The 27,664-nt window shown below is 46.4% G+C and overlaps 1 protein-coding gene and 1 long non-coding RNA gene across 4 annotated transcripts in view; one reads left to right on the top strand and one right to left on the bottom strand.

Annotated features, from left to right (window-relative positions):
- Positions 1–347: 347 nt before the first annotated feature.
- Positions 348–27,664, bottom strand: part of GPATCH1 (G-patch domain containing 1) — a 47,592-nt gene continuing 20,275 nt past the window's right edge. For 2 of the 3 annotated variants that reach the window (XM_015123505.3, XM_077982057.1), the window contains exons 9-20: positions 26,443–26,522; positions 23,121–23,325; positions 19,836–20,135; positions 17,764–17,942; positions 17,051–17,178; positions 15,459–15,598; positions 14,947–15,113; positions 13,428–13,644; positions 10,983–11,090; positions 5,271–5,368; positions 3,729–3,874; positions 348–625 (exon numbers count right to left, since the gene is read on the bottom strand). In XM_015123505.3, coding sequence (XP_014978991.3) covers positions 595–625; positions 3,729–3,874; positions 5,271–5,368; positions 10,983–11,090; positions 13,428–13,644; positions 14,947–15,113; positions 15,459–15,598; positions 17,051–17,178; positions 17,764–17,942; positions 19,836–20,135; positions 23,121–23,325; positions 26,443–26,522 — 1,799 coding nt within the window. In that variant the 3' untranslated portion in view covers positions 348–594. The remainder of the gene's footprint in view (positions 626–3,728; positions 3,875–5,270; positions 5,369–10,982; positions 11,091–13,427; positions 13,645–14,946; positions 15,114–15,458; positions 15,599–17,050; positions 17,179–17,763; positions 17,943–19,835; positions 20,136–23,120; positions 23,326–26,442; positions 26,523–27,664) is intronic. The other variant, XM_077982056.1, reaches the window with a different exon arrangement.
- On the top strand, positions 9,559–12,142 carry LOC144337377 (uncharacterized). The gene is made up of 2 exons (XR_013410423.1): positions 9,559–9,860; positions 11,571–12,142. It is a non-coding gene; the product is annotated as an uncharacterized LOC144337377 (long non-coding RNA).

Here is a 27,664-nt window from a genome sequence, read left to right as displayed (position 1 = left end):
CATGGAGCTGCAGCCATGCAACCCAGGCTGTGGGTGTACATTCTCCCACCTGGTTTCCCTGCCTGTCTCAGACACTTTAGTGACATCTACCCTGAGAGGATGAGGCCCCCTGCCAGGCTCTGGCTCTGCCCTCCCATGGGGCTTCCTGGGTACCAGCAGCAACCCAGTCACCCAAAGAGGGAAGAGCTTCATTCCCAAGAAACGGCAGGAGGGGCCGCAACCGCCCCCTCTCACACACTTGCCCTTCAGTGAGTCCAGACTGTCTTCATCACAAAACCAGAGAGAAGCCTTCACTTTTAACTTCTTTTTTAACATCCCAGGAAATTGTTTAAAAATCACGAAGAAAATAGAAAAATTCCACTTTAATTAAACTGTTCAGTCTGGATTTTTTCCCCCTGACACTAACTGAAATTAAAAATAGAAATCAATTTCTACGACCTTTCAAGGCAGTCTTTGAAACGTCAAGGTTTTAAAAATTATTTTACAGCAGGAATTTACATATAAATACACTCTGTACAATGCGTTAACTGAACAATCACTGGGCTTCCATCATGGAGGAGAAATGATTCTAGGACGAGCCAGTGCAGCCTTCAATTACTGCCTTCTTAGCGGAAGACTTTTCAGCCTGGAAAAGAAAACAGAAAAGAAAGAAATGGAAAGTTAGCTACAAGTGAAAAACCAAACAGCTCTGTGAAGGCTGAGAATGCCAGGCCTCCCCAAATCACAGCAGCATATCTGCACTGATAAAATGCACTCACAATAACCCACAATGAAGTACTGCCTCATCTGTGCTTTTTTTTCCCCCCCCCCGAGATGGAGTTTCATTCTTGTTGCCAAGGCTGGAGTGCAGCGGTATAATCTCAGCTCACTGCAACCTCTGCCTCCCGGGTTTAAGTGAGTCTCCTGCCTCCGCCTCCAGAGTAGCTGGGATTACAGGTGCATGCCACCACGCCCAGCTAATTTTTGTATTTTTAGTACAGACGGGGTTTCACCATGTTGGCCAGGCTTGTCTCGAACTCCTGACCTCGTGATCTGCCCTCCTCAACCTCCCAAAGTGCTGGGATTACAGGCATAAGCCACTGCACCCGGCCAATCTGTGTTCTTAAAATGCTGCTTCTATTACCCTGAAAACACAGACAGACTCACTCACCCACACCTCGTATTAAGACCATTTATAAAAGCAACCTTTTTCCCTAGTCTTATTTAGCCTTGAGAATACAAGCAATTTTTAATTTCAGTTTCACTCACCTACCACATCTGTTGCATGACCCTTGAGAAGGAACTAAAATATATTCACTCCAGGGCCCAAAGCATCCACGTTGTCTTTTTTTTTTTTTTTTTTTTTTTTAAATTTTTTTATAGAGGCAGGGTCTCCCTATGTTGCCCGAGCTGGTCTCGAACTCCTGGGCTCAAGCGATCTTCCCATCTTGGCCTCCCAAGGTGCTGGGATTACAGGCATGAGCCACCATGCCCAGCCCCCAAGTTGTCAATCTTAAATATAAATTTTTTTTTTTTTTTTTTTTGAGACGGAGTCTCTGTCACCACCCAGGCTGGAGTACGGTGGCATGATCTCGGTTCACTGCAGCCTCCACCTCCCAGGTTCAAGCGATTCTCCTGCCTCAACCTCCTGAGTAGCTGGGACTACAGGCGTGTGCTCCCACGCCCGGCTAGTTTTTTTAGTAGAGACAGGTTTGGGGTTTCACCATGTTAACCAGGATGGTCTCAATCTCCTGACCTCATGATCTGCCCGCCTTGGCCTCCCAGAGTGCTGGGATTACAGACGTGAGCCACCACACCTGGCCTAAATCTGAATTTCATACATATAGGAATGTTCGTGGCAGTTCTATTTGAAACAGAGCTGAGTCACACTGGCTGCAGATCCCTGCTCCACAGCCTCAAAGTAGAAAACCCAGTATCCACACAACAGAAGAGATAAACACACTGTGGTGTGCTCACAAGAAGGACTCTTCCACAGCAGTGACTGCAAGCCCCTCACTGCAGCCTACGATCATCTGAAGGAATCTCAGAAGCCAGACGCTCAAAGAGTTCACACAACACCCTTCTTCCAAATAAAGATGAAATTGGCAAGAGTAGTCTGCTGCAGTGGCTCACGTCTGAGGCTGAGGCAGGAGGATCACTTAAGGCCAGGAGTTTGAGACTAGTTTGGGCAACATAGGAGATTTCATCTCTACAAAAAAGACTTTTTTTTTTTTTTTTCCTGAGACGGAGTCTCGCTCTTTCACTCAGGCTGGAGTGCAGTGGCACGATCTTGGCTCACTGCAAGCTCTGCCTCCCGGGTTCACACCATTCTCCTGCCTCAGCCTCCTGAGTAGCTGGGACTACAGGCGCCCGCCACTATACCTGGCTAATTTTTTTTGTTTTTGTTTTTGTTTTTTTGAGACAGAGTCTTGCTCTGTCACCCAGGCTGGAGTGCAGTGGCGCAATCTCGGTTCACTGCAAGGTCCACCTCCCGGGTTCACGCCATTCTCCTGCCTCAGTTTCCCCATCAGCTGGGACTACAGGCACCTGCCACCACGCCCAGCTAATTTTTTTGTATTTTTAGTAGAGACGGGGTTTCACCGTGTCAGCCAAGATGGTCTCGATCTCCTAACCTCATGATCTGCCTGCTTTGGCCTCCCAAAGTGCTGGGATAACAGGCGTGAGCCTGTAATAAAATAAAATTCATACCCTATGACTATATGCTATATACAATTATATTACTTATATTTAAAATGTGCACAAAAATCTGTATATAGGCCAGGATGGTGGTTCACACCTGTAATCCTAGCACTTTGAAAGGCCAAGGTGGGTGGATCACCTGAGGTCAGGAGTTTGAGACCAGGCTGGCCAGCATGATGAAACCCTGTCTCTACTTAAAAAAAAAAAAAAAAAAAAAAAAATACAAAAATTAGCTGGGTGTGGGGGCGGGCACTTGTAATCCCAGTTACTTGGGAGGCTGAGGTAGGAGAATTGCTTGAACCCGGAAGGCAGGGGTTGCAGTGAGACAAGATTGCACCACTGCACTCCAGCCTGGGTGACAGAATGAGACTCCATCTAAAAAAACAAACAAACAATGTGTATGTGCGTCCATGTATGTGAGTGTGTGTGTGTGTGTATGTGTGTGTGGTTGCACAAAAAAGTTCTTAAAGGTTACATATGGAACTGATGGCAGAAGTTACTATGGAGAAAGTAGAGGTCTGGAGAACTGGTCAGGGCTCCTTTAAGCACTGGCTGTAAGGTCTGAATTTTCATAATGATAATATATTCACTTATCACTTACATAATTAGATATTCAAACTTTTTAAAAAGCCTAGTTAATACACACATTATTTTTTCTTTTAGGGAGAGGGCCTTGCTCTATCACCCAGGCTGGAGTGCAGTGGTACGACTGTGGCTCACTGCAACCTCCAACTCCCCGGCTCAAGGGATCCTCCCACCTCAGCTTCCCAAATAGCTGGAGGCACAGTTGTGCACCACCACACCCAGCTAATTTGTTTTTGTTTTTGTTGTAGAGATGGGGTCTCACTACGTTGCCCAGGCTGGTCTCAAACTCCTGGGCTCAAGCGATCCTCCTGCCTCAGCCTCCCAAAGTGCTGGGATTATAAGCGTGAGCCACTCCACCAGGCCTACCACTTTCTCATTTCTGATATTTGCCTCTAAGCAAACACATCAAGCACTCAGTAAGCCTCTAAAGGTTTCTTAAAAACCCTCCATCTCCCACTGCCCACCGTCTCAGCAGCTCCTGGGGCGACACGTCTGCCGTTTCCTCGTCACTCTGGCTGTCACTGCTGTCGGAACTCTCGGAGCTACTACTTTTTTCTGGTTTTTTATTCTTTTGCTTGCCTTTGTGTTTGTGCTTCCTGTGTTTCTTCTTCTGTAAAAAAAAAATAAATAGTGGCAGGGGGAAACAAAGGTATTTTTTCTTCCTTCATTCAATACACTTCATTCAATACAAGGCTGCAGTGATGGAGTCATTAAAAAGAAAGTTTAAACCTCATTTAGAGCGAGTGAGAGTGACAGCCTAAGAAGACAGCACAGGGCACACGGTTGTGCCCCCCTCAACTGTGCAACCTGACCCAACTGCGCCTCCAGCAACAAACACAGCAGAACCAAGGAGGCGCAGACAGGACCCATCGTAACACTTGATGTCATAAGACGTGACACCACACGTCTTATGCGTGGTGACCTGTGCCGCCTCCGGTGAACCCGACTTGTTTATTGTGTCAGGCCCCTGGGAAACTTCATGTCAGGATGATGGGCACCCAGGAAAACCACAAGGAAGAAACTGGCAGAAGGTTACCAAACAGCAGATACACTGGTGAGGACACACAGATTTCGTTGACGCACATTTTCTTCCTTTCACTAGGAGGGAACACCCGTCATCCTCTATACATGGGAGTGCTTCCTTCTGGTGGCCAGCAAGAAAACTGTTTCTAATTTCTTCAACTGCTAGTCCAGACTACTTTGGGTACCCAACAAGAACATTAACCTAATTAAAAGTCTGTGCTGTAACCCAAAAGAAGACATGGATGATGAAATAAGAGACGTCAACAGTGGAAGCACATGCCTGCCTTCCATTCGAGTTCTTCTACTTCAAATGACAAGTGATGGACTAAAATTTCAAACTGTAATAAAGACAAAGTAGCTGAGAAATGCTGAAAATAATACCTTCACTTAATATTGAATAAATCAGAAATTGTTTTATTATTTAATATCCATTGCTCTAAGATCCTTAAATGCCCTTTTTTTCTGCTTTTTAATGTTCACAAAAAACTTTTTTTAAGGGCTGGGCATGGTGCCTCATGCCTGTAATCCCAGCACTTTAGGAGGTAGATCACTTGAGGTCAGGAGGTCAAAATCAGCTTGGCCAACATGGTGAAACCCCGTCTCTACTAAAAATACAAAAAATTAGCTGGGTGGCACACACTTGTGGTCCCAGCTACTTGGGAGGCTGAAGCAGGAGAATTGCTTGAACCCAGGAGATAGAGGTTGCAGTGAGCCGAGACTGAGTCACTGCACTCCACCCTGGGCAACAGAGTGAGACTCCACCTCAAAAAAAAAGTGGGGGGGGATGATGCGGTTTACGTGCAAAAGAAAATGTTTCTGAAAAATCAAGGGTTTGCATTGAATGTCGACATTTCTGTTAAGTCTCAGAAAGAACTGTGACTTGGCCACCAGATCCGCTCTTCAACTGCGGTATATGACACTCCTGGGAGCTGACCAACAGGTCCCACCCCACACTGATCCTGGGGTACACACAAGTCTCTCACCTTCTCTTTCTTCCGCCTGTGCTCTTTCTTGGCCTTGTGCTTGTCTTTGTTCTTTTTATGTTTCTCTTTTTGAGGAACCTCAAGTGTCTGACGAGCATCTGAAACACAAAGGTAATAAACACAAGACCTATATAGGGTGAAAACAAAGACATCCAAAACTAAGCTCCTAAATTGCTGAATCAGGCATCTAGTGTAGATGGAACGTTTAACACTGAGGAAGAACTCCTGCCCTCGGATTAGCTTCTGCCTCACTGAGAAACAGATTAGCACACCACCTTGCAGAGCTGTATTTAGAAAGCTGCCAGAGACCTCAACAAAGACCTGTGTGATCCAATCAGTATCCTGCTGTGACCCCAGCTGCCAGATGCCGATAAAGTCAGACCAGAAAGCCCACAAGCCTTTTGTAATTCAACATCGTCAGATAAGCTCAGAAACAGACCAGAATTGGAACTCAGCTCTGCTGCCAGCACTGTGATCTTCAACACATCGCCTAACCTCTCCCAGGCCCAGTTTCCCCAACTATAAAATGGGGACCATAAGAATCCTGATCCTTTTAAGGACACAGATTAGACTAGACAGGGCCGTGTCCGTGATTCCCAAAGCTCAGAATCTGGCACCTAAATGTTAGCTCTTCTTATATCATCCTCTGTCTACAAAAACATATTTTGTAAGAATTTGTCTTATAAGTGGAAACACTGAAAAAACTACTATCAAAACAACATAATGGGCTGGGAGCAGTGGCTCGTGCCTGTAATCCCAACACTTTGGGAAGCCCAGGCAGGAGGATCCTTGACCTCAGGAGTTCAAGGCCAGCCTGGGCAACATAGTGAGACCCTATCTCTACCTAATTAAAAAAAAATAATAACGTATATAATCATTAAAAATCATTAAAGAATTTGCATGTGCCTCAATTCTCCATCTCCAAATTCAGACCAAAATGTTTTCATTTTCATAGGTCATTAATTTCCGGGTGACCAAATCAACAAAAATTCACAATAGTAGAAGCAGTGAAAGTCATTAAATCAATTTTTTTCACCTAAAGAAAAGTTTCAGCCAGGAACGGTGGCTCACGCCTGTAATCCCAGCACTTTGGGAGACTGAGGTGAGCGGATCACTTGAGGTCAGGAATTCAAAATCAGCCTGGCCAACAAGGTGAAACCCCGTCTCTACTAAAAATACAAAAATTAGCCGGGCGTGGTGGCATGCATCTGTAATCCCCACTACTCGGGAGGCTGAGGCAGGAGAATCACTTGAACCCGGGAGGCAGAGGTTGTAGTGAGCCGAGATTGTGCCGCACTCCAGCCTGGGTGACAGAGCAAGACTCTATCTCAAAAAATAAATAAATAAATAAAAAGAAAAATAAAAGTTTCAAGATGTTTCGTAAGGGTGAATATTTTCTCAACTCAGTTAAACAGATGCCTGTAACTTTGTAGTCCTGTTTCTTTGTGGGTTTTTTGGTGGTTTTTTTTTTTTTTTAAGACAGGTTCTCGCTCTGCCACCCAGACTGGTGGGCAATGGTGCAATCACAGCTCATGACAGCCTTGACCTGGGTTCACATGATCCTCCTACCTCAGCTTCCTGAGTAGCTGGGACTACAGGCATGTACCACCATACCCGGCTAATTTTTTTTTATTTTTTTGTGGAAATGAGGGTCTCCCTATGTTGCCCAGGCTGGTATCAAACTTTTGAACTCAAGGGATCCTCCGACCTTAGCCTCCCAAAGTGCTGGGATTACAGGTGTGAGCTACCATGCCCAACTAGATTTTTCAAAATTCGACCTCCCAAAACTTTTTATTTTTCCAAAATTCTTTTAATTTTTTTCTTTTTTTTTTTTTTTTTTTTTTGAGATAGAGTTTCACTCTTGTTGCCCAGGCTGGAGTGCAATGGTGTAATCTTGGCTCACCCCAACCTCCGTCTCTCAGGTTCAAGCGATTCTCCTGCCTCAGCCTCCTAAGTAGCTGGGATTACAGCCATGTGTCACCATGCCTGGCTAATTTTGTATTTTTAGTACAGATAGGGTTTCTCCATGTTGGTCAGGCTGGTCCCAAACTCCCAACCTCAGGTGATCCGCCCACCTTGGCCTCCACAAAGTGCTGGGATTACAGGTGTGAGCCACCTCACCCAGCCTTTTATTTATTTATTTATTTGAGACAGCATCTCACTCTGTTACCCAGGCTGCAGTGCAGCAGTGGGATCATAGCTCACTGCAGCCTCAACCTCCTGGGCTCAAGCAATCCTCCCACTTCAGCCTCCTGAGTAGCTGGGACCACAGGCACGCACCACCACACCAGGCTAATTTTTTTCTTTTTTATTTTTTTAAGAGATGCAATCTCTCTATGTTGCCCAGGCTGGCCTCAAACTCCTGGACTCAAGCAATTTTCCCGCCTCAGCCTTCCAAAGTGCTAAGATTATAGGCATGAGCCACCACACTCAGCCCAAAACTTTTTTTTAACACTAGTTTTTTTCAAAAATCATTTCCCTAAATAACCCATAGACCAAATTAAGTCACTATTACAAGGGTATCAAAGACATTATGGGAAAGGGACATAAAAGACTTGGCTTTCAAGTGCTGACACCAATTTGAAACTAAAGAGGCCGGGCGCAGTGGCTCACACCTGTAATCCCAGCACTTTGGGAGGCCGAGGTGGGCAGATCACGAGGTCAGGAGATCGAGACCATCCTGACTAATACAGTGAAACCCCGTCTCTACTAAAAATACAAAAAAATTAGCCACGCGTGGTGGCGGGCACCTGTAATCCCAGCTACTTAGGAGGCTGAGGCAGGAGAATAGCGTGAACCCAGGAGGTGGAGGGTGAAACCCCGTCTCTACTAAAAATACGAAACATTAGCCAGGCACCTGTAATCCCAGTTACTCCATTGGCTGAGGCAGAAGAATCACCTGAACTTGGGAGGCAGAGGTTGCAGTGAGCCGAAATCACGCCACTGCACTCCAGACTGGGTGACAGAGTGAGACTGTCTCAAAACAAAACAAAATAAAACAAAAGTGCTGAACAACTATAGCAAATAAGAAATACATTCACTGCAATTTGTCAAAACTTCATACTTTTTTCCCTCTGCTTTTATAATCCTGTCTTTGAAAGCAGTTAGCTAACCAAACCAGTATTCATATATGGACACCATGGGAAACTATAAAGTGAATAATGGAATTTATATGTTATTTATATATCTGGGCCATGTTACAGATGTTTGTTAACCTAGCCCTCAAAGAGATGATAAACAAGTCTAAATGTTTTAACTTGAGATGCCGATTTAAGATGGCATTGAATAGAAGTTGTTGACAAGATATTTGGGGAATGGAATGGGGGACAGATTGTATTCACTTCTGAGAGGACCGTTTTATTGTATTTGCTACATTAGCTAAACTAAAAAGGAGGCTTGGCGGCCAGGTGCAGTGGCTCACGCCTATAATCCCAGCACTTGCCGGGCGCGGTGGCTCAAGCCTGTAATCCCAGCACTTTGGGAGGCCGAGACGGGCAGATCACGAGGTCAGGAGATCGAGACCATCCTGGCTAACCGGGTGAAACCCCATCTCTACTAAAAAAATACAAAAAAAAAAAAAACTAGCTGGGCGAGGTGGCGGGCGCCTGTAGTCCCAGCTACTTGGGAGGCTGAGGCAGGAGACTGGTTTAAACCCGGGAGGCGGAGCTTGCAGTGAGCTGAGATCTGGCCACTGCACTCCAGCCTGGGCGACAGAGCAAGACTCCGTCTCCAAAAAAAAAAAAAAAAAATCCCAGCACTTTGGGAGGCTGAGGCAGGCGGATCACCTGAGGTCAGGAGTTCCAGACCAGCCTGACCAATATGGAGAAACCCCATCTCTACAAAAAAATACAAAATTAGCTGGCCATGGTGGTGCATGCCTATAATCCCAGCTACTCGGGAGGCTGAGGTAGGAGAAACGCTTGAACCCGGGAGGTGGAGGTTGCAGTGAGCTGAGATTGTGCCATTGCACTCAAGCCTAGCCAACAAGAGCAAAACTCCGTCTCAAAAAAAAAAAAAAAAGGAGGCTCGGCTGGGTGCAGTGGTTCACACCTGTAATTCCAGCACAGTGGGAGGTTGAAGTGGGTGGATCACTTGAGCCCAGAAGTCCAAGGCTGCAGTGAGCTAGGACAGCACCACTACACTCCAGCCTAGGTGACAGAGTGAGACCCTGTCTGAAAAATAAATAAATAAACAAATAAAAATTTTTAAATAAATAAGAGTCTTAAATACTCTTCTCCTTGCAATTCTCCTCCAATTTTGTATACTATTTTTTAAATTTCTCTTTTTCTCTTTTTTAAATTTTTATTTATTTATTTATTTATTTTTTTGAGACAGAGTCTTGCTCTGTCACCCAGGCTGGAGTGCAGTGGCAGGATCTTGGCTCACTGCAAGCCCCACCTCCCAGGTTCATGCCATTCTCCTACCTCAGCCTCCCCAGCAGCTGGGACTACAGGCACATGCCGCCAAGCCCAGTTAATTTTTTTGTATTTTTAGTAGAGACTGGGTTTCACTGTGTTAGCCAGGATGGTCTCGATCTCCTGACCTTGTGATCCACCCGCCTCGGCCTCCCAAAGTGCTGGGATTACAGGCGTGAGCCACCGTGCCTGGACTTTTTTTTTTTTTTCAAATAGAGATGGGCCTCCATGTGTCACCCAGGCTGGTCTCAAACTCCTGGGCTCAAGCAATCTGCCTGCCTCGGCCTCCCAAATTGCTGGGATTACAAGTATGAGCCACCGCACCCTGCCTCTTTTTCTTTTCTTTTCTTTTTTTTTCTTTTCTTTTTTTTTTTTTTTTGAGACAAAGTCTCGCTCTGTCACCCAGGCTGGAGTGCAGTGACATAATCTCAATCTCGGCTCACTGCAACCTTCGCCTCTAAGGTTCAAGTGATTCTCGTGCCTCAGCCTCCTGAGTAGCTGGGATGACAGGCACACACCACCATGCCCGGCTAATTTTTATATTTTTAGTAGAGATGGGGTTTCACCAAATTCGCCAGGGTGGTCTCAAACTCCTGACCTCAAGCAATCTGCCCACCTCAGCCTCCCAAAGTGTTGGGATAACAGGCGTGAGCCACCCGCCCGGCTAGAGCCACTGTGCCTGGCTGCAGCCTCTTTCTCTCTCTTGTTTTTCTTTTTTTTTGAGATAGTCTTGCGCAGTCACCTGGGCTGGAGTGCAGTGGCACAATCTCAGCTCACTGCAACCTCCGCCTCCTGGGTTCAAGCGATTCTCCTGCCTCAGCCTCCCGAGTAGCTGGGACTATAGGCGTGCGCCACTATGCCCAGCTAATTTTTGCATTTTTAGTAGAGATGGGGTTTCACCATGCTGGCCAGAATGGTCCGATCTCTTGACCTCATGATCCTCCCACCTCGGCCTCCCAAAGTGCTAGGATTACAGGCATGAGCCACCGCGCCCGGCCAGCCTCTTTTTCTTTTAGCTCTGTTGGGAAACTTGTATTTCTATAACAAAACTTAAGATACTTAGGACCCTCCTGTAAACATGTGGCAGCTAAGGAAATAAAGTTTGGAGGTCTCTGAAGCTGTACAGAAACAACTATCATTTTAGGCACTAGGTGGAGACAACGGGTTTAAAATGTGACTGAAAACATATAAACCAGAAGCAAGCGCGTGTGTTTGATTGGCTGTAAGTCACACTGTCCCCATCTCAGGGCAGTCACACACTGATAAAAATGGGTGAACCAAAGGGCTCTGCACTCACTGGGGCAGAAGACGGGAGGCAGCCGTGGGCCGAACTCTTCTCTTTCATCTATCTGCATCTTTTGTATCGGGATGGAAGGTGGCGGCTCCCGGGGTGCTGGCACGAGAGCTGAAAAACAGCAGGGTGTTCATGTCATTTGCCTGCCCCATGTTCATGTCTCTGAGTCTTTCATTCATGTCTTTTGCCACCAGATAACGTATGCTTGCCCACACCACTTCACTGCTGCCAGGTGCTAAGGATGCAGCAGTGAACATGCAGACCCCGGCGCTGCCCTTGTGAACTCCGGAGCTGGAAGTCAGTCACATGAGGGCGCCTGCGACCAAGGGCACCAATGGCTGAGGTACAGAGTGCCGAGTGTACCTGTGGGCACATAGCCTAGCGCCCCTAAGACCTGAAAAGTAGAAATGTGTCCCCAAGAAAGGGCCATCTGAGAAGCAAACAACTTACAAACCATCAGGAGTGTAAGACTATGTCCCATCGCAGAGAACTGCGGGACACAAAGTTTCACTCCAAATAAATTATCAAAGAAAAAACCTTGGCCGGGCGCGGTGGCTGAAGCCTGTAATCCCAGCACTTTGGGAGGCCGAGACGGGCGGATCACGAGGTCAGGAGATCGAGACCATCCTGGCTAACCCGGTGAAACCCCGTCTCTACTAAAAAATACAAAAAACTAGCCGGGCGAGGTGGCGGGCGCCTGTAGTCCCAGCTACTCGGGAGGCTGAGGCAGGAGAATGGCGTAAACCCGGGAGGCGGAGCTTGCAGTGAGCTGAGATCCGGCCACTGCGCTCCAGCCTGGGTGACAGAGCCAGACTCCATCTCAAAAAAAAAAAAAAAAGAAAAAAAAGAAAAAACCTTGAAGATAAATGATCATATTCACCGTTAATAATCTCATTTTTTAAACAGATTACTGTATGTTCAGATAGAAGAGATATAAAAATTTTAAAAGTCTGGAAAACTAGCCAGGCACTGGGATTACGCCTGTAATCCCAGCACTTTGGGAAGCTGAGGTGGGCGGATCACCTGAGGTCAGGAGTTCGAGACTAGCCTGGCCAATATGGTGAAACCCCATCTCTACTAAAAATACAAAAATTAGCTGAGCATGGTGGTGCACACCTGTAATCCCAGCTACTTGGCAGGCTGAGGCAGAAGAATCGCTTGAAACCAGGAGGTAGAGGTTGCAGTGAGCTGAGATTGTGCCACTGCACTCCAGCCTGGACAACAGAGAGACTCCATCTCAGAAAAAAAGTCTGGAAAACTATACATCAAAGTGTTTACATTGGTTATTTCTGGCCAGGCACAGTGACTCACACCTGTAATCCTAGCACTTTGGGAGCCCACTGCAGGTGGATCACTTGAGGCCCAGAGTTTGAGACCAGCCTGGCCAACATGGTGAAACCCCATCTCTACCAAAAATACAAAAATTAACCAGGCGTGGTGGTGCACGCCTATAATCCCAGCTACTTGGGAGGCTGAGGCAGGACAATCGCTTAAACCCAGGAGGTGGAGGTTGCAGTGAATCGAGACCACACCATTGCACTCCAGCCTGGATGATAGTGAGACTCCACCTCAAAAAAAAAAAAAGCTATCTTTTAAAATAAAATTGTTACTTTCTTTTTTGCTTTGAAACAGAGTCTTGCTCTGTCACCCAGGCTGGAGTACAACGGTTCAATTTCGGATCACTGCAACCTCCACCTCCCAGGTTCAAGTGATTCTCCTGCCTCAGCCTCCTGAGTAGCTAGGATTACAGGTGTGTGCCACCATGCTCCGCTAATTTTTGTACAGACAGGATTTCACGGTGTTGGCCAGGCTGGTCTCAAACTTCTGATTTGAACTGATCCACCCACCTCAGCCTCCCAAAGTGCTCAGATTACAGATGTGAACCACCATGCCTGCCTGAAATTTTTACTATATTTAAATTCTTCTCAATTAGGTTAAGTTGGAAAATCAAACACAGTGATCCAAAAAATATACCAGAGATACATACCTAATAGAAAAAAAAACAACTCTGTTCTATCTCAATTAAAAATATAAGATTGGCCAGGTGCGGTGGCTCGTGCCTGTAATCCCAGCACTTTGGGAGGCCGAGGCAGGCAGATGACTTAAGTCTAGGAGTTCAACACCAGCCTGGGCAACGTGGCAAAACCCTATCTCTACTAAAAATACAAAAATTAGTGAGGCGTGGTGGCACATGCCTGTAGTCCCAGCTACTCAGGAGGCTGAAGTGGGAGGACTGCTTGAGCCCAGGAGGTGGAGGCCTCAGTGAGCCAAAGATTGAGCCACTGTACTCCACCCTGGGGACAGAGCAAGATCCTGTTTCAAAAAAAAAAAAAATTGTATTTATATAAAAGATTACATATCATTGATTGCTAATCATCTGGGTTTAAGACTCTGTCGCAGAGTCATTGTCTTCTTCTTTAGATCCTTGAGTCTGAAATACTGACATACCATGAGCCACGGATGATGTTTCCCCCAAGTCAGTGTCTTGGGAGCTTGGGAAGTTGGCCTCCCCAGAGCCTGCCTGATCGTCCTCGCTGTCGCCTTGCTCATCCTCGGAGGATGAGGACTTTTCATCTGAGGAGCTGGCAAAGATGGCCCTGAATAAGTCCATGGATGGGCGGCTCCCTTCTCCTTCGGCCTGTGCGTCCACACCTTTGTTGACTGTCTGTATTGACGTGAAATAAGAGTCAGGGATACAGAGGCAAGGGTAAAAGGGAGGAGACATTCTAGAATACACTCCCAGACATACATATTTGTGTTTATGCTCACGTACATGGGTATCCATAGCCACACACCACCCAACTAAACAGTGATCACTCACATAGCTTTTATTTTTGTGGTGTTTCTGAGTCAACAACTGTAGAATGTGATGATGAGGTCAGAGCAGCTGAAATCTCTCATGGACTGGTCATTAATCAGAAGTGCAAAGGATCCCCAAAAATGCAGTAGAGCACCGTGCCTCTGTTCTATTTCCAAACTCAGATTCAGGCAACTTAGCAAACCCCAAACAAAATAAACTCAAAAGAATTCACACCCAGATACATCATAATACAACCGCTAAAATCCAAAGACCAAGTAAAAATCTTGGAAGCAGCCAGGAAAAAAAAAGGGTCAATTCACCTCATATGTACAGAGGAATAATAATTTGTTTTGGGGTTTTTTTGAGCCAAGGTCTCACTCTGTCACCCAGGCTGGAGAGCAATGGTGCGACCATAGCTCACGGCAGTGTTGACCTCCTGGGCTCAAGTAATCCTTCCACCCCAGCCACTTAAGTATCTGGGACCACAGGTGCACACCACCACACCCAACTAGTTTTTTAATTTTTTGTAAAGATGGGATCTCACTATGTTGCCCACCAAGAAAGAGCAATCCTAGTTTGAGACCAGCCTGGCCAACATGGTGAAACCCCATCTCTACTAAACACACAAAAATTAGCCAGGCATGGTGGTGCACACCTGTAGTCCCATCTACTTGGGAGGCTGAGGCAAGAGAATCAGTTGAACCCGGGAGGGGAGGCAGAGCTTACAGTAAGCTGAAATCATGCCACTGCACTCCAGCCTGGGTGACAGACCAAGAGTTCATTTCAAAAAAAAAAAAAAGAGAGAGAGAAATAGGAATCCTAAATGTGCACTTCAAAATACATAAGGCAAAAATAAGTTTGGAATACAGTCTGGCAGCTTCTTATAAAGTTAAATATACATGTACATATTTTCCAGGATTCCCACTACTAGGTTTGTACTCTAGAGAAATGAAAACTTATATTCACACAAAAACCTGCACATGAACGCTCCCAGCAGCTTTATTTGTTATAGCCAAAAGTTAGAAACAAGCCACATGGCCTTTAAGGGGAAATGGATCAATAGTTGGCTGCCTCTACTGGTGAGTCACAAGGAGAAAGTTTCAACAAAGAGAAAAGCAAGGGCCACCACACTCAGTGTGGCAAAGAGAATCTGGAAGCCCCAAATACCTGATTTGTGGATGATTCTGGTGCACGCTCTTCCTCTTTGTTTACTAAGGGGTTGGACTCTTGTTTAGGTGGCCCGGCTTTTGATCTAGCCAAACTTAAAAATTCACTAATGGAATCTTCTTTCTTTTCCTGTTTAGAGGTATCCCATCTGGATGGTTTTCTTGATTCTGAAAAGTAGGACATAACTCCAGCATTAGCAAGGAAAAGGCAAGTTCTTCACCACTGCCCTTTCATTCGCTCAGAATGTCAGCGTGCCTACTACAGGGCCTGGCACCATGCAGGGGGAGTTGCGGAGGTAGGTGGCAGAGGCAGAGACAGAGCCCCAACCCCGAGGAGTAAACATCTGGACCATTACAACATGAGCTAAGTTATTAATAAGAGGAATTCCCTCAACAGAGGGAGAATATGCACCATTCATATCGTTAGGACTAAACTACCCTTTAATTCTGTCTTCCTACAGGCTAGGGGTTGAGGCCCTGGTCAATCAGAGACCCCGAGGATGCCCTACTCACTGTCGGGACCTCGGTGCTGCTGTGATACTTTTTCCCTTGGAGCTTGAGTGGTGGGCAAGGAAGCTGTCTCTGGGAGCGTCAGAAAGTTGAAGACTGAGTACTTATCACGCTTCACTCTTGGTAAGCCAACTAAAGTTGAACTGGGAATTGAAAAAGAATCACTTTAATAACAACCAGTAGGACAAAATCCACCTCCTGAAAAACTTTCAAGTTTTCCACCTCCTCTGCATGACTAAAAAGTCCCCTGGCTGGGCGCGGTGGCTCAAGCCTTTAATCCCAGCACTTTGGGAGGCTGAGACGGGCGGATCACGAGGTCAGGAGATCGAGACCATCCTGGCTAACACGGTGAAACCCCGTCTCTACTAAAAAAATACAAAAAACTAGCCGGGCGAAGTGGCGGGCGCCTGTAGTCCCAGCTACTCGGGAGGCTGAGGCAGGAGAATGGCGTGAACCTGGGAGGCGGAGCTTGCAGTGAGCTGAGATCCGGCCACTGCACTCCAGCCTGGGTAACAGAGCGAGACTCCGTCTCAAAAAAAAAAAAAAAAAGAAAAGAAAAAAAAAAAAAGAAGTCCCCTAAGATGCTTTCACTTCTCAAAGCAGTTCGAGAATCTGGGTGACTGACTTTAGGTCCCATGAGTTTTTCCTTATTATGATAAGGGCAAGAATTTAACTTTGAAAATGGATTTCCATTAAGGAAAAGTTCCACTAATAAAAATATACCTAAAGTTTCTGACAGTCTGGTTTGACTACCTATGCTATTTTTTTTTTTTTCCTTGAGATTGAGTCTCGTTTTGTCACCCAGGCTACAGTGCAATGGCACAATCTTGGCTCACTGCAACCTCCGCCTCTCAGGTTCAAGCAGTTCTCCTGCCTCAGCCTCCCAAATATCTGGGACTATAGGCGCGCACCACTACGCCCAGCTAATTTTTTGTATTTTTAATAGAGATGGGGTTTCACCATGTTGGCCAGGCTGGCCTTGAACTCCTGACCTCAAGTGATCTGCCCGCCTCAGTCTCTGAAAGTATAGGGATTACAGGTGTGAGCCATTGCACCCGGCCTACTATCTTGAAGTGTTCTGTTTGCTTGATTTTTTAGAGATGGGGTCTTACTATGTTACCCAGGCTGGCCTCGAAATCCTGGGCTCAAGCGATCCTGCTGCCTTGGCCTCCCAAGCTAGGATTACAAGTGTGCACCACCACACCCCACCTCTTGAAGTGTTATTAATCAAATAAGAAAGTGTTTAAGTTTTATAATGATAATTTAAAAACATAAGTAACATTATAAATGTAAACCACATGAGCAGCATTAAGAAGGTGGCAAATGAGAGAAGCATAATGCTTCTGTAACTTGACATATCTGAGTTTCATAGCTTCAATATAGAATAAAGTTTGCTATCCGGATTTCGTTTTAGTAACAAATTATAGAAGTAATTTATCAAAGCAAATCTGTAAAATGTGTAGATTTGTAATATCCAGGGATATACAAATAAGTTCATGTAGAAAAAACAAGAATTTATATGAGTATGTAAGGGGAAAATTAGCTTTAATCTCAAGAATACATTTTGTACTGATGTAAAGGTTTATCCAACTTACTCTGGATAAGGGTCGGGGACATTAAATCTCTTACATAGCAGCTTGTCAGGGTGCCACTCAAACGTGTCTCGGGTGAGCTTCCCAAACATCTTCATCTTCACGGCCGACTGCTTGTCCCCAACATCATTCTGGGAAAAGACATGCATTTTGTTTCATCAAGTGGTTGCACCATTGACCTGACTGCTCTCCCATGTAAAATTTTCAAGCAATCTTCTAGAAATGCGAAAAAAGTTTGTGCTATAACATTTTTGCTCCAGTACATTGGAAACTAGGCATAAAATGGTTTCTTATTCTCCTATACCATGTATGTTTTGATCTTTTCACCGAGGGATTAAAAATATTTGGCTCAGCTGGGTATGGTGGCTCATCTCCGTAATCCCAGCACTTTGGGAGGCTGAGGTAGGCGGATCACCTGAGGTCAGGAGTTCAAGACCAGCCAGGCCAACAAGGCGAAACCCCATCTCTACTAAAAATACAAAAATTAGATGGGTGTGGTGGTGAGCACCTGTAATCCCAGCTACTTGGGAAGCTGAGGCAGGAGAATTGCTTGAAGCCAGGAGGCAGAGGCTGCAGTGAGCTGAGATCGCACCACTGCACTCCAGCCTGGGCGACAGAGAGAGATTTCATCTCAAAAAAAAAAAGAAAAAACACTTTTGGCTAGGCAGTGCTTTAATATTAAAGTTCACCAGGTAAGGGACATGATGACAACAGACCTCTTGGTCTCGAGGGACTTCAACCTGATCTGAGTCATCCTCCTCCTTGGCATGAGTGAACCTGGAGGACAAGGTCGTATGGGAAGACGCGTACAGCAGGGCCGCCCGGGCAAACTCATCCCGCTCCCGGCCTCGCTCCCACTCTGTCATGCTGGGGTCCAGGCAGCGTTCCAGAGCATCTGCGGGGCAGAGAACAGGAAGCGTCTTCACTTCTCAGAAAAACATGGGGCTTACAAGAGAACATCTGCTGGGCACCACTGTATATTTCCTAAGTCCTTATCCTTGTTTTTATGACTATGGGAATGGTGAGGTATTTGGCAGGTAATACTGTTCTTTCCTTCTAAATTGTGCTTTTTCAAAAAAAAATTAGGCCAGGCACAGTGGTTCATACCTGTAATCCCAGCACTTTGGGAGGCCAAGACAGGTGGGTCACTTAAGGTCACGAACTCGAGACCAGCCTGGCCAACATGGTGAAACCCCATCTCTACTAAAACTATAAAACTTAGTTGGGCATGGTGGTGCACGCCTATAATCCCAGCTGCTCAGGAGGCTGAAGCGGGATAATCGCTTGAACCTGGGAGGTGGAGGTTGCAGTGAGCTGAGATTGCAGTGAGCCAAGATCCTGCCACTGCACTCCAGCCTGGGCAACAAGCAAGACTCCATTCAAAAAAAAAAAGTATTATTATTTTTATATTTAAAAATATATATATATTTATTATATATTATAATATATATATTATATATTATATATTATATATATTATTTATATATTATTAAATATAAATATAATTATATATATTATTAAATATTATATATTTAATATATATATATATTTTTTTTTGGTATAGGCAGGATCTCACTATGTTGCCCAGACTGGTCTTGGACTCCTAGGCTCAACTGATCCTCATCTCAGCCTCCCAAAGTACTGGGATTACAGGCATGAGCCACCATCCCCAGCCAAAATGATGCTTTTATTGAATTCTGTCTACCAAACATAACAGAGAAAACCATGTGGGAGACTAATGCTTGGTTAAATCTTTAGCAGTAAGGAACCTGTCACCACTCCCAGACAGTGATAAGTTGACCCCAACCACATCCTGACGTTTTGGCAGAAAAACACTTTTTCACTAACCTTTTTTTTTTTTTTTTTTTTTTTCCTGAGACGGAGTCTTGCTCTATTGCCCAGGCTGGAGTGCAGTGGCACGATCTCTGCTCACTACAAGCTCCACCTCCCGGGTTCACACCATTCTCCTGCCTCAGCCTCCCGAGTAGCTGGGACTACAGGCACCTGCCACCACGCCCGGCAAGTTTTTTGTATTTTTAGTAGAGATGGGGTTTCACCGTGTTAGCCAGGATGGTCTCGATCTCCTGACCTCGTGATTTGCCCGTCTCAGCCTCCCAAAGTGCTAGGATTACAGGCGTGAGCCACCGCGCCTGGCCCACCTTTTTTTTTTTTTTTAAAGCAAATAAACATTAGTGATGTAGGTTCTTAGTACAAAGTTAAGGCACAGTAAATAGACTTTACATTCCACAAAGATCTGTTTTTAAAAACTAACCTTGTAATTTACTGATAACCTCTCACGAGGACTACTGCATACAACAGCAACCCCTTTCCTCATTCTTGCCATATTTACTTCAAAGATCACAAAGTGATTGTTTCTCCTCTGTAATGGTTCAATAGCTAACTATTGTTTTAAGTCGAATTTAAGACTATGAGTCAGGAGTGGATGGTTAGGATCTTTGGATAAGGTGGAAGATGATGTTGATATGAAATGTGAAATGCAATGCTTGTAGCAGTCAAGCACTTGCAAACACCAAACGGCCTGTAAGCACCAGCCACTGCCAGTTGTATTCTCTACTTAAACAGCTAGCTTTGGCCTGAGATATGGAGGAACATAAGCTAACTGTTCTTGCTTTCTGAGGTCAAGAGCCTTTGCACTATTTGCAGCAGGATAAAGCAAAAACACTGACAGAACGGGATACCTCAACTGTAAATATGAGTCTAGGATGAGAACAGTGAGAACGTGGCCCCGCCCTGGCCGAGATGTGGGAGACCCAGGCCCAGCACCCACCTTTCTGACCCTGTTTCATGTGTACTAAGAACTCTTCGTATCGCTTTTGCTTTTCCGGATCTTTGGCGAAAGGCTTGAAGTTGCTGGCTTTCAGGGTGGCCGTCCCACCACCTAATGCCATGTGCCAAGAGCAGTGCCCAGCAGCTGCTGCAGGGGAGGGCTGGGCTCTGCTGCTCTGGGCGTTCTGGGCCAGACTCCTGGCCTTGAGCTGAGCTGCTTTCAGGTCAGTTGCCTGCTTCATTTCTTTGATTCTCTCTTTATCTTTTTGGGACAGAAATTCTAACACTGAAGTAGCTGAACCTAAATAAAAACAGTAATTAGAAGAGATGAAAAGAGTCATAAAACAACCACATTTTCATTTCTCTGTACATACATTTCAGTATCACAAATTTACATAATTGGGGATGAGTATTTTATGTTTAGTGTTTCATTTATGTTCATATATCTTTGTGGACTAGACAGTGAAAAATGAGATTCTTTGTTTTGTTTTGTTTTGTTTTTTTTGACGGAGTCTGGCTCTACTGCCCAGCCTGGAGTGCAGTGGCACAATCTCAGCTCACTGACTGCAACCTCCCGGGTTCAAGCGATTCTCCCGTCTCAGCCCCCCGAGTAGCCAGGACTACAGGCACGTGCCACAATGCCCGGCAAATTTTTTGTATTTTTAGTAGAGACAGGGTTTCATCATGTTGGCCAGGCTGGTCTCGAACTCCTGACCTCAGGTGATCCACCCGCCTCGGCCTCCCAAAGTGCTGGGATTACAGGTGTGAGCCACCACACCTGGCTGAATCCTATGTTTTTTTGGAGACATGGTCTCGCTCTGTCACCTGGACTGGAGTACAGTGGTGTGATCATGGCTCACTGCAACCTCCACCTCTCGGGCTCAAGTGATCCTCCCACCTCAGCCACCTGAGTAGCTGGGACCACAGGCACACACCACCATGCCCGGCTACTTTTTATATTTTTTGTAGAGACAGGATTTCGCCATGTTTCTCAAGCTGGTCTCAACTCCTGGGCTCAAGAGATCATCCCACCTTGGCCTCCCAAAGTTCTGGGACTACAGGCATGAGCCACTGAGCAAGGCGAAGATTCCTGTTTTATAGTCAGCAAAAATGGAAGTTAACACATTCACACTTACAGGGCACATGAGTGGTCCCAGGATGCGGAACCTGACATCCCCGGCTCCAGACCTGCAGTCCGCCACCACTAGCCCTGATTCCGAGCGCAGCTCCCCAGCAAGCCCTCACTAATGGCACAAACACTCATGGGTGCCAACTCCACGCCAGGACCTGGCCCAGGAGCTCGGAGGGCAGTGGAGACAGGAAAGAAGCCAAGGTGCCACACGCCGGCCCTCAACAGAGGAGGGCTATGAAAAAAATAGGGCGACGTGACTGAGCGGGGGCTTGCGTGAGCGGGCTGGCAGAGGGGGCAGGCAGATAACCAGCTTATATGGTGGTCAGGGAAGGCTGGAAGAAGACAACATTTGAGATAAGTCCTAAGCTAAAAAAAAAAAAAAAAAAAAAAAAAAAAGCCAGATTCACAAAAATATGACGGAAGAACAGAGAGGGAGGAACAGCAAACACAAAGGCCCTTAGGCAGTGTCATGGGTGACGGCGTGTTCACAGGAGGAAAGGAGGAGGAAGCTACACTGCGGGAGGGTAAGGGAAGGTGGTGGATGATGCAGCCTGAAAGGCGGGCGGGGGGGCCGCACAGGGCCTCGTGGGGAGCCTGGAGGTTTCTGTAGGTGGGGGAGGTGCTGGCTGGTATAGTTGGCCTCATCGAGCTGCTGGTAAGGAGAAGAGACTGCAGGGGGAATGGATAGAAACAAGGAGACTATCAAGGAGGCTGCTGCAACGGTCCAAGTGGAGGGGCGGGGCTCAGACCCGGAGGTCACGGAAATGCAGATGAGTAGTGGACGGAACCCCGACACATTGTGGGTAGAGCTGAGAGGACTCACTGAGGGCCGGGGAGGGCCAGGGAGGGCGGGGAAAGACCAGAAAGAGAGGAGCTAAGAATTAGGCCTCCAACATTCCGGTCCGAGCAGTGGATCACGGTGGCACCAGTTCCTGAGATGAGAAGACTTAGATGAGGAAGCGCAGTGTGTGATGGGAGGCTGGGGAACCAAGGGTTCTGTCTGCCAATTATAGGAGACACCTGTTGGATTCCCCATGGCAGTGAGGCTCGAGCCCCTGAGAGTCCAAGTCCACCTCTCATGGTGGGTCTTTTCTGCTGCACCCTGCAGGGGATTGGAGTGCCATTAGTGAGGGCTTGCTGGAAAGTCTTTGCAGACTTTCAGACGCATTCATCCCTTTCAGAGTTTCCGGAGAAGAGTTACACAACGCGATCCCCAGGAGGAAGAAAACGTACTCTCCCAGGCTGTGCAGAGAAGGCGAAGGCACCTTAACCACATTCCCTGATAATTATCACAAGTCTGAAAACAGCTGAGCTTACAATAAAAGTGACTTGAATGACATCAACCAAACTGAAGGTGGAAAAACAAGCCTTGGCTCGGCGCAGAGGCTCACACCTGTAATCCCAGCACTCTGGGAAGCCAGAAGTTCCAGACCAGCCTGGGCAACATGGTGAGACCCTCATCTCCATTAAAAAAAATTTTTTTTTTTAATGTGCCAGGTGTGGTGGTGGCGCATGCCTATAGTCCCAGCAACATGGGAGTCTGAGGTGGGACGATCGCTTGAACCCAGGAGTTCCAGGTTATAGAGAGTTATCGCTGCCTTCAGCCTGGGTGACAAACCCAGACATTATCTCAAAATAAGTAAGTTTAATAATAAAACTTGGCCGGGCGCGGTGGCTCAAGCCTGTAATCCCAGCACTTTGGGAGGCCGAGACGGGTGGATCACGAGGTCAGGAGATCGAGACCATCCTGGTGAACACAGTGAAACCCCATCTCTACTAAAACTACAAAAAACTAGCCGGGCGAGGTGGCGGGCGCCTGTAGTCCCAGCTACTCGGGAGGCTGAGGCAGGAGAATGGCGTGAACCCGGGAGGCGGAGCTTGCAGTGAGCTGAGATCAGGCCACTGCACTCCAGCCTGGGCGACAGAGCGAGACTCCGTCTCAAAAAAAAAAAAAAAAAAAAAAAAAACTTAAAAAAAGAAGTAAAAGCTATGCACACTATTACGTATGCCATTTACAATAAATAGTGTTATTTCCACAGTTTGGGAATACAAATTCACATAAAAAACTTCAGTGGGAAAACAACTTTCCATTTTTATTTTGATAACTCAAGTTATATGAAATGTAATGATTTCAGTCTTTTCCATGGCACATACCTTGAATAGGCGTCTCTCCAAGCAACTCTGCCCGTTTGGAGGCATTCAGTTGGTGCTTACTGTGTGTCCCTGGGTCAGGTGTTGCCTTTCCAGCTGACTCTGATAACACCTGCAGTAAGTGTGAGTTCTCGGAGGTGGTGGCCACCATGGGTCTGAAATAATGCACTGGTCGATAGTCTCTTGGCAACTCTGGAGGTGGATAGATCTTAACAAAACAAGACAAAACCCAGGAAATACAGGGTGCAAGATCATGTTTGATTTAATCAGGAAAACCTGTTACCTCTGAGCCTTGTTAACCCCGCCCCTTCCTGGGTTAACACTCAGCAGACAGGTAGCCCAAGAACAGGCTGGCCAGAGGTCCAGCCAGCATCCCCTCTGGACCGGAGGGTCACCAGAGCCACCGTGTTCCAGTGGTCAGGCATTGCGAATATCCTCCTACCCATTTCTACAGAAAGAAGCTAATGTGCCTGTTTCATAGGATAAGAACAATAAAGATGACAATAGATCATAAATGTCAGGGCTTACAGGTAGGGCTGGCCCACTGTACATCGGAAAATTTAGAAAAGTACCATTCAAAGCATGAAAGAAAAATAATGGTGGGGCGCAGTGGCTCACACCTATAATCCCAGCACTTTGGGAGGCCAAGATGGGAGGATTGCTTGAGCCCAAGAGTTCCTGAGAAGCCTGGGCAACAGAATGAGACCCCATCTCTATAAAACTAAAAAATATATATTTAAAAAATAATAGTCGGGGCGGAGCACAGTGGATCACACCTGTAATCCCAGAATGTTGGAAGACCAACGCGGGTGGATCACCTGAGATCAGGAGTTCAAGGCCAGCCTGGCCAACATGGTGAAACCCCGTCTCTACTAAAAATACAAAAATTAGCCAGGCGTGGTGGTGGATGCCTGTAATCCCAGCTACTCGGAAGGCTGAGGCAGGAGAATTGCTTGAGCCTGGGAAGCAGAGGTTGCAGTGAGCCGAGATCACACCACTGCACTCCAGCCTGGGTGACAGAGACTCCATCTCAAAAATAATAAATAATAATAATAACTGTAGTTATTTTTAAATTCAGAATTCTTTTTTCTAGTTACGTTTCAGTTGCAAATTGAAGCTTCAGGCCTTCTTTTTTCTTTTCTTTTTTTTTTGAGACAGAGTCTTGCTCTGTCGCCCAGGCTGGAGTGCAGTGGTACAATCACAGCTCACTGCAACCTCCACCTACTGCATATGCAATTCTCCTGCCTCAGCCTCCCGGGTGGCAGGAACTACAGGCACGCATCACCATGCCTGGCTAATTTTTGTATTTTTAGTAGAGACGGGGTTTCGCCATGTTGGCCAGGCTGGTCTCGAACTCCTGACCTCAAATGATCCACCCACCTCAGCCTCCCAATGTGCTGGGATTACAGGCGTGAGCTACCATGCCTGGCCTATTTTTTTCATCCAAGATATTACTATGAATAATGTTAGTAGAGCCAAGAGGACCTGGTCCAGGACCTAGGAGGGCAGTGGAGACAGGAATTTAAATTTAGTTGACAAAAGTGAAATGAAAATCTATTTGGGAAATTTGGGGATTTTTAATACTGACAGGCATGAATGATGGCACAGCAGACAAGGTAAAGGAAAGTACTAGATATTGTTAAATAACTGCATTAAATGGTCTCCGTTGCTCTTAGTCTAACAAACCCACATGTATTTGTTATTTAAGCTATTATCTAGACTTTTCTTTACTATTTTCCCCCCAAATTCACATTGAAATGTTCTCTAGATTTTTAAGCTATGTGAAAGCTCAAGTCCATGATGAGGTAACCCTGTAGCTGAAAGCAGTGACCCCTCTCTCCCAGCCCCTCTCTCCTCTGGCTCTCAGGCCCAGGTGCACGCTGGACTCGCCTAAGGAGTTGTAACTATATTGATGCCTGTGCCCCACCCCAGACAGTGTGCTATAACTGGAGTTCCCCAGGCTCCCCAGGTGGTTGTTAAGGTGCAGAGCCTGGCTCGAGCCCTTGGCACAATGAAAGTCCATGAAACAGTGGTGTTATCATTGTCAAGAAATCCTGTTTTTTTTTATCATCTTAGCCTTGTCACCTTCTGGAGACACACCCCCAAATCAGCCAGAAAGCACTCTCATGTTACCACCACACAAAAACCCAGAGGAGCATGGCAGAAAGGAGTGTGTCCACAACTTCTCTATATCTTCCATGGGATTCAAAGTATTTCTTTTTTTTTTTTTGAGACAGGGTCTCACTCTGTCGCCCAGGCTGGAGTGCAATGGCGCGATCTTGGCTCACTGCAACCTCTGCCACCCAGGTTCAAGCGATTCTCTCTGCCTCAGCTTCCTGAGTAACTGGGATTACAGGAGCCCACCACCACGCCCGGTTGATTTTTGTATTTTTAGTAGAGATGGAGTCTTGCCACATTGGCCAGGGTGGTCTCAAACTCCTAACCTCAGGTGATCCACCAACCTCGGCCTCCCAAAGTGCTGGGATTACAGGAGTGAGCCATCACACCTGGCCAACTGATTTTTTTTTTTTTTTTTCTGAGACAGAGTTTCGTTCGTTGTCCAGGCTGGAGTGCAATGGTGCGATCTCGGCTCACGGCAACATCCACCTCCCAGGTTCAAGTGATTCTGCCTCCGCCTCCCCAGTAGCTGGGATTACAGGCATGCACCACCAAGCCCGGCTAATTTTGTATTTGTAGTAGAGACGGGCTTTCTCCATGTTGGTCAGGTTGGTCTTGGACTCCCAACCTCAGGTGATCCACTCACCTCGGCCTCCCCGGGTGCTGGGATTACAGGCATGAGCCACTGCGCCTGGCCCTGATATTTCTTTTTTTTTTAATGCTCCTTTTTTTTTTTTTTTTTTTTTTTGAGACAGAGTCTCACTCGGTCGCCCAGGCTGGAGTGCAGTAGCGCGATCTCGGCTCACTGCAAGCTCCGCCTCCCAGGTTCACGCCATTCTCCTGCCTCAGCCTCCCGAGTAGCTGGGACTACAGGTGCCCGCCACCACACCTGGCTAATTTTTTGTATTTTTAGTAAAGACGGGGTTTCACCGTGTTAGCCAGGATGGTCTCGATCTCCTAACCTCGTGATCTGCCCACCTCGGCCTCCCAAACCGCTGGGATTACAGATGTGAGCCACCGCGCCTGGCGGCCCTGATATTTCTAACGTAGAATGTTTTTCTAGACAATCACTAGTAACCAGGCTGTTGTTTTTTGAAATCAAAATTTACTTATCTTTCCCGTTGTTAATAGAACTCAGATCACATAGCAGCAAATATTTTAAGAACTAAACCACTAAGAAAAAAAAAAGAAAAAAAGTTGTTCTTACTTTCTTAGAAGATAAAGGTTTAGAAGCCAAGGAAAATCCATCCAAAATTTTGCCAATGTATCGAAGGTCTTTCTCTGATTCTACAAAATGATGTCATAGATTAATTCCAGAAGTAGAGACGATCAGAATAAGACAGAACACGTCAGCGTTTTATGTTACCTCTAAGAACGTAAATAGCATGTGTCATACCTGCTATCACTCAGCAGCAGCAGTAAAGGGAAGAACGAGTGGCAAGCAAAGCCCCACGCCTCTGTTGACTCAGTGACTGGGACCCAGCCCACACCGCCCTCCACAAATTGGGCTACCCAGGTAACAAGGCTGCGGTCCTCCAAGACAAGTACATTGATGTGACTTAGAAAAAGTACCTTAGGGGCACCAAAGGATCTACCCCATGGAGTAAAAGATCAAGAAAAACCACCAAGAGGACCAGTATGGAGAAAAACACAAATCACACCTGTGAGTGTGTCATGTGTAGAACTAGGTGAAGAACTGCAGGGTGACTACCTGGCCATCTCCCTAGCAACAATCCAAATAGGGACGAAAGGCCATGCCACCAGGTCAGCCTCTAATCTTTAACAAGACATAAAGATCACAGACATAGGACACTGAATGACCTGGTGGATCGTCTCCTGGTCATAGGGACAACCCCATCAACAAAATCCCTTTGATTTCATTCTCAAAGTTTTCCTGCATGTACTGGTTATGCCAAAAGTCCGTATAAATGAACTGTATTCTCTGCACTCAAAAGCCCCTTCTACATGACAATCACGAGCTCTTTCATGGGCTAGGAGCTGAGGCCTAAAGCAGGAGCAGAGCGCAGTGCAGATGAGCTAAGGCTTTTAGCCACTGATCACTCAGCACCACCGCATCTCTCCCCTCCCCACAAAACCATCCTTTGTGCTTTGACTCATGTTGGGCTTTTTTCCTTTTTTTTTTTTTTTTTTGAGATGGAGTCTCGCTCTGTCACCCAGGCTGGAGTGCGGTGGCACGATCTCAGCTCACTGCAACCTCTGCCTACTGGGTTCAAGTGATTCTTGTGCCTCAGCCTCCCGAGTAGCTAGGATTACAGGCGCCCGCCACCACACCCAGCTAATTTTTGTATTTTCAGTAGAGACGAGGTTTCACCATGTTGGCCAGGATGGTCTGGATCTCCGGACATTGTGATCTGCCCTCCTCGGCCTCCCAAAGTGCTGGGATTACAGGCGTGAGACAACGCACCCAG

The sequence above is a fragment of the Macaca mulatta genome, chromosome 19 (assembly GCF_049350105.2).
Source record: "Macaca mulatta isolate MMU2019108-1 chromosome 19, T2T-MMU8v2.0, whole genome shotgun sequence".
NCBI lineage: Eukaryota > Metazoa > Chordata > Mammalia > Primates > Cercopithecidae > Macaca > Macaca mulatta.
This window is presented reverse-complemented; position numbering and strand designations above follow the sequence as displayed.